The 14,548-nt window shown below is 32.8% G+C and overlaps 1 protein-coding gene across 1 annotated transcript in view; it reads left to right on the top strand.

Annotated features, from left to right (window-relative positions):
• The window catches only part of LOC150096183 (uncharacterized), a 42,321-nt gene that overhangs the window by 11,173 nt on the left and 16,600 nt on the right, over window positions 1–14,548 (top strand). The window contains exons 2-7 of the mRNA XM_090409408.1: window positions 1,114–1,173; window positions 1,305–1,359; window positions 6,451–6,577; window positions 7,761–7,923; window positions 10,854–10,920; window positions 13,159–13,294. Coding sequence (XP_090265534.1) covers window positions 1,116–1,173; window positions 1,305–1,359; window positions 6,451–6,577; window positions 7,761–7,923; window positions 10,854–10,920; window positions 13,159–13,294 — 606 coding nt within the window. The 5' untranslated portion in view covers window positions 1,114–1,115. The remainder of the gene's footprint in view (window positions 1–1,113; window positions 1,174–1,304; window positions 1,360–6,450; window positions 6,578–7,760; window positions 7,924–10,853; window positions 10,921–13,158; window positions 13,295–14,548) is intronic.

Genomic DNA, 14,548 nt, shown 5'->3' with positions numbered 1-14,548 from the left:
TTCGATGCAGTTGAGACCAACTAATAAACAATAGGAACATATTAAAAATTACATCGAAACTAGCAATAAGAAAATGCTTCAAGCTCTTCCACAAGAATGCCTTCCAAAACAGTAGGAAATAAATTCAATTACAAGAAACAGTTTGAGAATTGTAAAATAAAACTCTTTACAACACCAATATTTGCGAAACGGAAGAAATATTCATAAGTGAAACATTGGCTAGTGAAACCTAAAAAAAAAAAATAGACCAAATTAGAAAGCAAACATATGGACACTTTGGCGTTTGTGTTTTCTAAAGTGGTCAGCAGCGTTAGCACGACTCGTAAATGCCGGCGGGAGTATTCCCATAAGCTCTGGTCAACTTACTTGAACGAAACTTTCATAGTTTCTATATTCGGCTTTGAAATAATGCTAGATTTAATATCCACTAAATTTTTACAATTATGGTATTATTATTTTATTTAGTTAGTATTAAGAAAGAATCAGAAGATTTTATTTTAGCAGATCTAAACGGGAAGTAAAAACTAATGCAATGAAAGCAAAATATGAGAACATCCCTAATAACAGAATGAGATTATAACATGAGGAAGATGAAATCGTAGAAATTCTGAATAGTGCATGCAGAAAAGTTGCTGAAACAGATTCCAAAAATTCCCATGATCACGAAGCCAAAATTAGGGTAATTAGAATTCACAAGTTTAATTAAATAGTTGAATCGGCTTTTGGATAAAAATCTGACATTACAATTATTGAACATCGACGAGTTTAATTCATAGATACACACTGCCAATCGAAATGCGTTATGTGTTACTTAAAAAAATCCAAATCACCCCAATATTACAACACTAATGCAGTTGATACAATTTCAAATAGGTCAAGTATTTACAACACCTAAACATAGACGATATTCACACGTATATGGTTTGCGTGATCCTTGATTGTTGAGTAGAATCCGAATGAAACTGCATCACCAGTCAAATTTTGTGCATAATATGTGAAGTTTTATCGTTCCGATTGTGTGAATAAAGTCGAACCAGTAGTAGCAGTAGTAGTAAATTATATTTTAGCTGTAGTGAATGAACTGATTTTCGTATATTTTTCCCCTTCCTTTAGCCATGAAGTACCTCATTCTACTTTGCTTTCTTGGAGTCTCCACTGCATTCGTCTTGCAGAGTAAGATAATATAACAATTATTATCAATTATTCTACACTGTGTTTTATAACTTGTTTAAAAAATTCAATACAATTTAATTTTAATAATTTCTCTTGTTGAAGGTTATTGATTTTGTCTTTATTTCTTGTAGATGCAGAGCCAAATGGAGACCTCCTCGTCGAAGAAATTGAGGATGACTTTCGCACGTAAGTTTCACTTATGTGATTAACGTCCTGTTTCACACATTGCATCCGGAAATTTGAGTCCCAAATGTTTATAAGTACGGACTGATTTAGAAACTCGCAAACCATTAAAAGATAGTACTTTACAGATAGTGTTATAAGTTTTTTATAAGTGTTTATTTATAACCACGTCTTCTGAGTTATGTGAAAAGAAGAACTCAATTCAGCGTTTCTCCACCCTAAACGTATCACAGCGCTATAACCAAAATATCAATACGGTGCGTTATATTTTACAACAATGATTATTTTTTTAATTTTTTATTTTTTTTAAACATTTTCTTATGTCTCAGATAAATTACATACATAGATACAGTAATAATTATATACACACGTATATATATATATATATATGATATTTATAATACATTACAATTGTGAATAACAGATACTTGCAAGTTAATATTTTTAAATAATATATTGTTTTTTTTCTGATATGATAATATTTTTTTTTTGATTTGCTAAAATATTTACACATACAATAAATATCTTGAGTGACATTGCAACTTATAATTTTTACAGCACAATAAATTCAGCACAAAGTGCTGCATTTTCTACATTGGATTTCAATTAAAATTTTAAAAAATACTTTTTTGCCTTTATATTATGTATTTACAACACATGTTCTTCTAATATTAACAATAAAGATTATACAGAATTTTTGAATATAGAATATACATAATAATAATCATAATAATAATAACAATAATAATATTTTTTTTGCCTCAGATAAATTGCGTGCATAGATGCTGTAATAAATGTATATATATATATATATATATATATATATATAATATTTATGACACATTACAACTGTGAGTAACAGATACTTGCAAGTTAATAATTTTCTTCCTCGAAGCTTAGCAGAGCTTATCTGAGGAAGATAATAGATGATAGATGGTGGTCGTTTCTTGGTTATGTTTCTATACTGGTCGCAAGCCAGGTGTTAATTTTACTGTTTGTTGGTACGTGATTGGCAGACTTAGACTGCTATCACAGTTTACTTTTTTTTTCTTTTTTTTTTTTTTTTTTTTTTCAAATAGGGTTGGATTTTGACATGGTGTGCTTGTTTCTTTGTGTTCTTGTAGTGATGGTTTTTGAGAGGGGGTTTGTCATAGGTTTGTGTGTGTGTGTGTGTGCATGTATGATAGGAGAGAGAAACAGGAATTGCTCTAATTTTCATTCTCGGTATAATATTTATATAGCGCCTGTTTCAGCTCTCTGTATGTTCCTAGGTTTCTGTTGTCGAACGGCGGTTTGTTTATCATGTCAGGTACGTAGAAGTTTCGGGTGGCTTTGCTGTGGTGATTGTTGTACTTATATGTTATGTAGTTTGTTGACTGTGGTCTTGTTATATGTTGTTCTGGTTACTCTATAGGTTGGGCTGTAGTAATGTTTTAACATGACTGTGTAGTGGTATAAGTGTTTCATCTTAAATATTTTGTGTTTTGTCCGTGCTTCCTGCATAAGTGTGGGTTGTTCCCAGAATATGAATTTTACCATTTTATCTTGCAACAATTGTAGCCTGTTAAGTCTGTAGTCTGCGCAGAATGCGTATAATGTGATTACATATCTTAAAATGTTTTCACATAATGCTTTATAGATTAGTATTTTTATGTGGGTTGGGGCAATGTCTTTTAATCTGTACAGTTTACTTGCTATTAACCTTAACTTGGTATGTAGGTGGTTTGTATGGCTATTCCAACTTTGATCAGCATCGAAGTCCGAGATAGCGTGCTGTTTTCACCCATGTGATGGTTGTGATTTTAGGTTCTGTGCTTTGTGTATAGGAGGATGAATGTTGGATAGTGAGATATTTAGTTTCTATGGGCAGGGTTTGGGGGTTTTTGAATACCATTAGCTTTGTTTTTCCAGGGTTTATATATATGCCGTTTTCGGTTAACCAGTTAGTGATTTGATTGATGTCGTGTTGCAGATTTGTGTATGCGATATTTGCGTTGTTGTGAATGGATACTATAGCCATGTCGTCTGCGTACTGGAAGATTTTACTTTTTAGGGGGAGTTGGCTTATGTCGTGTGTGTATATGTTAAATAGAATGGGAGATGGGACAGCTCCTTGCGGTACTCCACAGGTTACATGTACCTCTTTGCTGTATGCTGATCCTACACGTGTGGTATGCTTTCTGTTTTTCATGTATGCTTTAAACCACTGGAGTAGACGACCTCCAATTCCGATATGCGTTAGTTTCGTTAACAAGGTTTTGTGTGTTAGTGTGTCAAATGCTTTTGTTAGGTCAATGAATACCACTAATGTTATTCTGATTTTATCCAATGCAGCGTTTATTAGGTCTGTGAAATCTTCCAGGAGTGTTGCTGTTCCTTTATTTTTTTGAAACTCATATTGTGTTTTGGGTATGATTTGAAATTTTTCAACGTATGTGGAGAGTTGCTGATGCACGATGCGCTCCATGATTTGCTTGATTACCGACAACGTGGCGATGGGTCTGTAATTACTTATGTTTCTTTTTCCCTGTTTGTGTATCGGTGTGATTAATGCAGTCTTCAGTGTTTCAGGTATGTGTCCCATTTCGAAGATATTATTTAACAGTTTTTGTATAACTGGAAGTAGGTTGGTTGAGTGTTTCTTGAAGTATTTTGGTCTGATTCCATCTATCCCCGGTCCTTTGTCAGGGTTAATTTGTTGAATTGCCAGTGATAGTTCTTCTTTTGTTACTGTGGGGAACCACATCGACTGGATTGCTCGTGGACCTAGTGGAGAATGTTCGTTTGTGTGAGGAAAGGTTGTTTCGTGTAGTTTTTGGACAGAGTTCACGAAGTGCTGATTAAAGTTGTTTGCCAACTGTTTGAGGTATTTGGGGTCGTAGGCAAAGCTGTGTTTTATTGTTTCTGAGGCAGTGGATCTGTGTACATTGTCCAGCATTTCATTAATCAGGTGCCACGTTTACTTTATGTCATTCTAAGCTTTTGTTAATTTGTTTCTGTAATAGTTTCTTTTTGCCGTTCTGATCTGTGTTGTTAGGAGATTCCGTTTTCTTTTGTATTCAGCTTTTAAAGTGATATCGTTCGGCGACTTCTTAAGTTGTTTCCATAGGGCATCTTCTCTTTGTATGTCTGTTAATATGTTGTCTGTTATCCATGGATTTTGTTTCGTTTGGGGGCGTATTTTTATTTTTGTTAATGCTTTGTTATATATTTTGTTAAATTCAAGTTTAAGATTATTATATACAGCTTCAGCAGAGTCTAAAGATGCTATCTGCATCCAGTCTGTATTTCTGATTTCATCGTTCACTATTGCTTCGTTTACAATGCAATAATACTGTTTTGTAATCTCGGTGATTTTTATGGGTTCTAGTTCAGTGTGTAACTGTAATGCTGTGAAATAATGGTCTGCCAGTTTGCATGTTATGACAGCTGCTGTGTGGCTGTTTGGAGGGGGCCCCTTATATTTATATGATCAATGCAGGACGAGGTTCTTGTGTTTCCGACTATCTCTTCTCGTGTATACGACTGTATGGATGGGGTTATGTTATATGCCGATAATAGGTTTAGGTATTGTTCTGTGTTGTTATTTATGTTCCTAATGTTTATATTAATGTCTCCTATTATTACCAAGTATTCTGAGGCGCCTACTTCCGTGGTTGAAAGCCATATGTTTAGTTCTTCTAGGAATTTTGTGGTGCTTAAGTTGGGTGGTCTGTATATTGCGTTTATCAAGGAGTTTTCTTGTTTGATGTTTTTAATTTCGATGCATATGTTTTCTGCGTAGTATAATTTATAGTTTATTTCTGTTACTTCTAGTTTATGTTTGGTAAATATTATTATACCACCGCCTCGTTTTGTTTGTCTGCAGTGTTTGTGTTGGTAGAAGTGTGGCATTTGGTAGGAGGATGCCTCTTCGTTTGTCGTAGATACTTCAGTCAGTATTAAAATGTCTATGTTGTCTATATCTTCCTTCAGATAAGCTTGCAGGGTCAGCCAGTATTTTTGAATGCTTCTGATGTTGATGTGGAGAACAGATAGTCCTTTTTTGGGGATTGTGACTTGTTTCCATTCTGTTATTGATTTCAGAATGTGGCAGTTATCATGTTCCGGGGTGATTACGCCTGCTTGATGGTCTGCATTCATGTTGGTTGGTGTGCTGTTCCTACTTTACGAGTTGTCAATATTCCTTTCAATGTGGCAGCCTGTTGAGTTCTTCTATTATGACAACAAACGCAGTAATTTTATAGGTTTAAAGACATTTAAGGCAGATATGTTCAGCACCTAACTATGCACGAATGCGAAATGCTCATATTCATTACAATTCCTGCTGCACGTTCGCTTCGAGTGTTTGATTTTAATATTTTAGTACGAAAAAAAAATCTGTTTCTTAAATATTTTGGTAATCATTCAAGAGTAGTAAAAAAACAAGAAAAAACATTAAATTCTAGGAAAGGGATTCAATAAAAGTATTGAAATCGGTTTCTACATTATGTGGAACAACCTCCTCCGCCTGCATTTATCTAAGATAGCCTAATTCACATTCGAAACCAGTGCTTATTGCATTTCCTCGTGCTTAACTGAAACCCCAATACAAAATGAATGAAGCCGGGACACTGGGATTACAGATAATGTTAAACACATGCGATTACACATAATCTTAAATCCAGATTGAGCTTAAATCTATAATTTGAACAAACAATTTTATGAATAAGCTTAAAAGAATAAAAAGTAAACCTGAAATGAGCAAATTAAGTCATTTCTTGTGTGGATTGATTTGAAATATAAAAGAATAAAAAGAATAAAAGAATAAAAAGTAAACCTTATTATTCTTTTTATTCTTAAAAGAATAAAAAGTAAACCTAAAATGAGCAAATTAAGTCATTTCTTGTAAATTGATTTGTAAATTGTAAATTTCTTGATTTGTAAATTGTAGAAAACTATGAGGGCGGTAAAGTAAACGCTTTTCCTCTTTATTTTTCAAATGCTATGTCTGTAAATATTCTGATAATTGTGTAATGAGTTTGTAGAAAATTTCTCCATCTGAAAACTTAAAAATATAGTTTACTCCATAACTGCACTGTTTTTTCTTTATAGTTTGAAAGCAGCCTTGATCAGTGCAAAAAACATCCCCAGTCTTAAAGACATGATGGATGAATTTATGAAAATGATAAGAGCAGCTATTGATCACGGAAAAGATATATTAACAGATCGAGTTCAGACAGTAAGTTGTATACTATGTAGTCGTTTTATGCACAATATCCCAGATATGCATCCCTCACATACACACACACACAGATCACTGAAACATCATGCACACTGTGCCACAGATAACAGATAACAGTAATCATCATTTCGTACTCTCAATGTATAGCCAAACCATAATCATTTTTTATATTATAATTAGAATCATAAAAATATGTGTAACACATCCGAAGATTATGCGATTTCATGGAAATCAACCACAGTTTAACATGTAACGATAAGGTAATCATACTAAAAACCATTCTATGATGGGTTCCCGATTTAGCCAATATTTGGCACAGGCAGACCTGATTTTCCTCCGATAACTCAGATTGTTCGTCCCGCAAGCCCACGAAAATCATCCTTGGAACCCACTCTATTTCAGAACTCTCTTTCGAATGCAGTTAAAAATTTTGGATAGCCTTTAGCCAGCGATTTCTTATCAGCTAACAGGGGGAGTTTTACTTCCCCTTTGTATCCAAAAGGTTACAACCAATTTATTATTTATTTCGCTGAAAATCTTGAATTTCCTTGAAAGATCTTCTTATCAAAGAGAAAAATCTTCATTTCATGCAGAAACTTTTGTGATCAGACAGCAGTTATCTTTATAGCATTCTGATGTGAGATGGTGTCCAGTCTTTTATTAAATTAACTAATTATACATCTATTCTCACTCCTCTGAACTCTAATACTGTTTCCTTCTACTGTAAAGCTGCGACTGAAACACGAGATATGCATGCTGCATCTCGTGTTTCGTTCTTGTATTCAGAATTCAAATACTGTTACCAGCTCTTCTGCCTTCTCCCTGAAGGAAGAAGAACTCTCTCCTGTCATGTGTGAACTCGTTATTCAAAAAATATAATATGAAAATCACCTATAAAAATATTTTTTTGCTCCTTTCACACAACACTGACACCATTAATCTCTTTACAATACAAATTAATATGCAATTTCTGTAATTGTTATACAATTTATAACTTAGATGAGCTTATCCTGTTGGGTTATAGGCATTTGATAATCTTAAATTGTATTTGTATTAAATAAATGTTATTCCTTGTGCAAAAAACATTAAGGCAATAAGCAAAGGGTATAATTTAATCAAATAATCTACTTGAATGTCTCGATTTGCAGAACTGTGGAATTTACAGTTCTCTTTTTTACAGATTCTACAAATACTCAAGTTCTTCAAGGAGATAGGAGTCACACAGGTCAGAGTTGTTCATGAAATATTGAACAAGGTCTTGATAGGATTGAGAAATCTGGCGAAGGAAGCATTCGGTGACACTCTTGCAGCTCTGAAAGTCATAATAGAACAGATTCTAGACGGTAAATGTTTTATTACTCTCCAAATTAATATACTGAATATGAAAAATGACCAAAGGTCGACATGTGCAAAGAATGTTAGACACTATTTATGTGACATTTTCAAAAAGGACCTCTCAAAGAAGTAAAAGATCGTCTCAACTATCAAATTCTGATTATTTCTACGTGGGATTCTCAACCAAGCGGTTTTAAAAGTGTAGTACATCAGATGAGAAAAGCAACAGTTGGTTTAATGTTTTTTTTCATCTTCTTATATGTTTACAAAATCAATAAACACATCGCTAAAGATCAACCATGGAACTTTTTATAAGCCAGTTCAGATCCATAATAAGCATTAGAATAAAGTGAGATCACACCGTGAATGAAATTCAATGGCCACTTAAACATGCGCAAATAACCATGAGAAGAAAAGGATTCGGACCGGAAGTCCGTTATTTTGAAGATTGCCTATAGCAACTTTTTTTCTTTTTTTTCAATAAATAGGCGACATTGATAAAAGATGAAAACTCAAATGTCTTATGGTTACTCAAAGAGTTTTCTTAAAATATGTTTTGTTTCACACATTTTGATGGTTATCGCACCATATTTGTGATAATTTTTGATAACATGGTTCTCCGACATGCGCAGCTAACCTGTTTGATGATAGGCGAAAGTAAAATATACTCGCATCTTAATTATTTAAGTGATAATAGCGAGTTGCCTTTTATCATGAAGATAGACACAGGTGGCGTTGCCAATTATTTTTCACAGCTGTTATTTTTCGGCAGTATCATTAGTTTATTCCAAGTTTATTCAATACTGTACGAAATATTATTTAGAGACATTCAGTTTCGATAAATCATGGGTTGTCTGTGGTTCCTTTCATATATAATCTTTATTTGTATTTACAGTTCCATGTTTTTACAAAATAAAATAAATTTAAAAAAAAAAAAAATAAAAAAAAAAAAAAATATATATATATATATATATATATACACATTGATAGGCTATATCTATCAAGCAAAAAATGAGGTAGAGGATTATTTCAAGTGAAGCATGTTATTGAAGAAGAAAAACGAAATTTAAATGATTATCTGCAGCAAACAACGGAACAATTTCTAATTGAGGTAAGGAAAGAGGGTTTATTTAAACCCATGGAGACAAAATTGGAATACAAAACCAACCAAGTAAAAGTCAGAACTAAAAGATTTTAAGGCATTGCATGGAAAATGCCTTCACAGCATAGAAGACAGCGCTGACAGCAATTTGACCTGGCAATGGTTGAGAAATGGAGCAGAAAAGAAAGAAACAGAATCGGTAATTTTTTCAGCACAAGAACAGGCCATTAAAACCAACGTTATGAAGGCAAAAATACAAAAAATTCAAGAAGACAGTAAATGTAGATTGTGCAAAGAAAAGGAAGAAACGGTAGACTACATTATAAGTGGATGCAGCAAAATCGCACAAATTGAGTACAGTAAAAGGCATGATAACGTAGCTAAGATAATCCACTGGCATTTATGTAAAAAGTATGGGTTTGAAGTATCTAAAGACTATTGGAAGCTTAAAGTTGACAAAACGTGATTGAGGATGAAAAGCTAAAATACTCTGGGATTTCAAAGTCCAGAATGACAAAAGCTTGGAATGTAATACACCCGATATTACAGTGGTTGAAAAAAGTGAAAACAAGGGTGTTACGTTTATCGAAATATCATCACCAGGAGATAGTCGGTTTGACGACAAAAAAAATGAAAAAATTACAAAGTATCGCGATTTGCAAGTCGAAGTTCAACGAATCTGGCAAAAGAAAACGAAAGTTGTTCCCCTAATAGGTGCTTTAGGCGCCATCCCTAAAACATTAAAAAAACATTTAGAAGCACTCGAGTTAGATGGATTAAAAATTGGACAGCTGCTAAAGGCCGCTTTGTTCAGCACATTTCATTTGCAGAAAGCATTTCCCCAACTCTTAGGCCCTTGGGTAGGGCTCGAATTAGTGGAATATAACCAGCCTTTTCTTAAGACTGAGGAAGAAAATCAAGCTTTGATGAATATAATATATATATATATATATATATATATATATATATATATATATATATATATATATATATATATATGAAAGTGGTCTTTATTAATCAAGGTTCCAAATAAATATTATCTGCAAACTGCGGTTTTTATTATTAGTCTTCTAGTATTAGTTAATAGTGATAAATTATTATTATTATTAGTAGTAGTAGTAGTAGTAGTAGTAGTAGTATAAAGATGATTATTATTATTACATTTGATATCCAACGACTGATCGCAAGAGTACTCTCCAATCAAAAAACAACGTCAAAACTATTAAACTTCCATCCACAAAGAATGTCATTACATGCAAACACACCACAAACAGTATGAAAATCTGTACCCCACGCCACAATCCATTAACTACCCACAACATCAACATCATAAAAAAAAAAGGATTTCTGATTGCACTTCATCCTACCTAAACAGAAATCAGGGATAAAAACGTGAAGACACACGGAAAACTATAACATTCGTTTGTGAGAAACCAGTGTTAGGTCTTGATACACTTTAATACACATTATAAATACGTTTTGCACATTGTTTGAGTTATACAACAATTACAAACTTATGTCATACAATGGATAAGTACTATATAAGTTAAATCTGTTTATTAATAAAACTGAAAAACATTTATATTATCATATTAAGCTAATAAAATATGCTTTCGGCCGTCACGACTCTAATGTTGTATCTAAACACGTTTGTATTAAATACGTAAATAAATAAATAAACATGCAAGACAACGATAGGAAGTTAAGAAAATAATTCGTAGAAACTTTGTTAGAATCCTATGAATTTACATTATTTATTGAAATGATTTAGTATTCTTAGTATTTTGAGATAAACAATTAAAACGTTAATTTCACATGAAACTCTTTTTCGTTTAGTTATGGAAGACAAAACTGTATCAGAGGACTATTTGCTTGCCGAGTGGAATTCTGAAAAAATGGGCACGTGAGTATAATCCTCAATTATTTCGTATAATTTTGTGAGCTCTGCCTTAAATGAAAGCTAATGTGTCTGAACCGAACTAAAGGACGAATTTCCATATTTATATCAGCATATTCACAAAAATGTTATGTTTACTTTGATTTTGAACAATGAAAACGAACAGCTAGAACAGAAATACACCACGTGAGTTGGATGAAAAGATATTTTCGGTTCTCTATGGTACGAACAGAAATTGCAATATTAGGAAGCAGTGGTGTAATTTCACAGAAATTTAGCATTAGTAAGATTTTATTTAGGCAAACCTGTTTTGTCTTATACGTTTGCTGAAAAAATTTTGAACTCATTTAGAAGTATATAACTGACAATGACTGCATCATTTCAAGTGTCTGGATTGTGGAGGCTTGGTCGACTGGCGGACGTGTCCAAAATTTGACTTCTGAGGGAATTCTGGCCATTCTGGACAAGTTCATCTTTCTGATGCTGTGGAAGTATTTTGGCGGTGATTCTTGCATGTTTCAACAAGATACTGCTCCACACCATATTGCATTGCGTGTTCCGAGAGTGGTTTTGCAATGCAACGTTACAGTGTTGAACTGGCAATCCAGACCGAAACATCATCGAACATTTTTTGGACAAATTAGAATTCCGAATTCACTCCAGACCACAGGGTCAAATTCTAGAAAACTTCTGGCAAAAAAAACAAATGTGACCTAAATAGACATTTTAGTATGAGGATATCAAAAGTTTTAGTTTGTAGCATCTATAGTTTGAAACAGTACAACCTGGTTGTACTTTGAAGTACATCATTTTATGGTGCCGTAACCTTAAAGAAAATAACATTAAAACTCTGTCTCTAGCAAAGGATATCTGTAAAATTTCAGTAGTTTCTGTATCGTCACATTTAGTATGCATGAACAGAACAAGCATCGCTGAAGCAACTTGAAATAATGCTGGTACTGTTGGGGTGGACGTTACTACAACAATCGTCTTCCTTTGATACGAATACAAAAGAGAATAATTACTGCTGTGGCCATTACTGACTTCACATACACAACCAACGACTTGTTTATCATTCATTATATTTTGCTATTACACAAAGTATCATCGTTGTTATAATTCATATGTAAGAAATGACACTGTAATTTATTTCTATTTATAATGCAGACTATTGTTAATATTATATTGTAATTTCATTATAGTGTTCAAGCCAAAAAAAATCAATTTTTACAGATCTTTTGAGCACTTAGCAAGAAGCAGCTAGAATAAACTGCTAAAACGAAATAAAGGCAGTAACATTACGATACTTATTTAGAGAAAGTTTGAGACACCATCTCATTGGAATAAATAATGCTGATTTTATTTTAAACGCCTATTATAAGAAATTACTTTAAATGATATGTATTGTGCCTCAAATATAAGATGTATGTTTACGTGTACCATCACAATAAACAGTGACTGCTTCGCCTATATTTCATATTTATAGTAAACCTATATATTATACAGTTCCTTCTGGTCTATTTTCATTTTTATACTTTATTCCTAATTATTTTCTTAAACTTTGAGTCTCTATAATCCCGTAGGATTTTTTTTCATAACATATGTAGTATTCCGTTTTTAGTATATAATATTAACACCTATATTTCTCTAAATATTTGTGGCATTTATTGTATTATATATTCATTTCCTCTACTTCAAAAGTTTGCATAAAATAAAATAGAATTGTTAATTGGGAATGACTAATATTAAATATTAGTGGAGTATAAAATGCATTTAAAATTCATTTTTATTCTTTATAATAGAAGACAGCGAAGACTTAAATGCGTTAGTGATTGTTGTTAACACGTGCAATCTTTGAAAAACCATTGCATGTTTTAGATTTCATTGTTAACTTATATAATAAAATATAGATTTATGAAATGTATACAGTGAAAATATACAGTGAGAATAGAAACATAGTACATGAAATGTGCTACGCAAATACACATACGTTTCATAACTCTATGAAATGATCTGAAATTGCAAATCAGGAAACGGTAGTGTAATTTTCCACAGTGTTCTATTATGAAGATGTTATTTACAGAGTTCTGTTTTGTTTGAACTACTGCTGTATATAAAATAAGCTCATTTTTGTTTCATAATTGATACGTTAACGATTGGAAAATTTATTATTATAATTAATATATTATTTATTTATTTTTCTCTGATTTTTTATTTATTTCTTTATTTGTTATTTTGGAACAGATGGGACGATTTCGACGAGAGTTTGGAAAAGCAACTTTTAAAATTATTGGAAGATATCTCGATGATTTTGACCAGCGGTTTGGTTCTAGGGGATCATGAACTTCTGTCTTCAATTGCAAAGAATTTTCTAGATAAAGTAAGTTTTAAACTGTAATTACATAATTACTGGAGTAGAAAACCTCATGCCAATCAACAATAAGTGCAGCGCAGTTAGACAGAGCATGATTCATTTTTTTTTTGGTTCCTCTTTTTACACAACAGAAACTCATCAGAATGGAATTTAAGTCCACAATATAAATTTTAATGAGACATTTACGAAACATAGGGAGCGAGGGATATTGTTCCAAAGAAAGTCGCTACTAAAAATGAATGAGAATAATATAATTCTCGTTGATATAAAAAAAAAACATTGAAAATTCTTTCTGTTTATTGGAGTGAATATGCAGGCAATTACTAATTGATGTGAATGTTGTAACTGACTTAAAAGGTGTGAAGGGAAGTAAGTAGAAGACCAAGAAGGCTTCTGATAGTATACAATCAAGAGCTCAACCATTCTCACCAGCTATCTTGCAGCGTGAAGGACATCGATTGGCTGCGATAGCAGCTTCCACCCACGTTGGCAATGACTGAACTAGATCGCAAAAGGTATTCTGCAGTATTCGGGAAAACAGTTACACAAAATAATATACTGGCTATCATCGTCCGCGAGAGAGCCAGTAAATCGATCATAGGATCCTGCGGTCCACATAATCCCACAACTATTTGATGGAATTCAAATCAGTAGAATTACGGCACCAGTGGTACACACCGAATGTTTGGATGTGCTTTTGGAACCATGTTTGTCATGCTGTAGAAGCCAGGTTTTCCTTATCTGGTGCATTAGAATTCCTAGGTAAGAATTAGCTACAAACGACTGTTCAATGGGAATGAGAAGACCAGGTGATGTCCACGAGAATAATTCGAAACTGTAATAACACCTATAATACCTACGCCACTATAATAACAATAAGTCATCATAATGTTTTGAATCATGAATGTATAAAGCAAAATGATGAGAAGAATATCATTTGAAATGAAATGTTTGCATGTTAGAGAATTAAATCATGCACATTGAGAAGTTTTTTAGATAGACATTCCACTAAGAGTTAGTGGAATGTTAGTGGAGAGATTTAATGTCAAGCACAATAAATCTCTCTTACTACAATAAGTCAGTGAAGAAGGAAACTATTGCTGATTTTTTCACATTCAGAAAACGCAATTATCAAAATATAAATTGGAAAAAACTTTTTTATATATTGCTCCCATTCACAAAAGATTATTTGCAACCCTATGATTCGTTTTTTGTCTGATATATCTTATACAGAGTCCGGAAACAATGTTCTAGGGACCA

Source organism: Typopeltis vanoorti, chromosome 19 (assembly GCF_054136105.1).
Source record: "Typopeltis vanoorti isolate ZY-2024b chromosome 19, IOZ_Tvanoo_1.0, whole genome shotgun sequence".
Classification (NCBI taxonomy): domain Eukaryota; kingdom Metazoa; phylum Arthropoda; class Arachnida; order Uropygi; family Thelyphonidae; genus Typopeltis; species Typopeltis vanoorti.
Note: the sequence above shows the minus strand (reverse complement) of the source record. Positions and strands in the feature narration are given on the sequence as shown.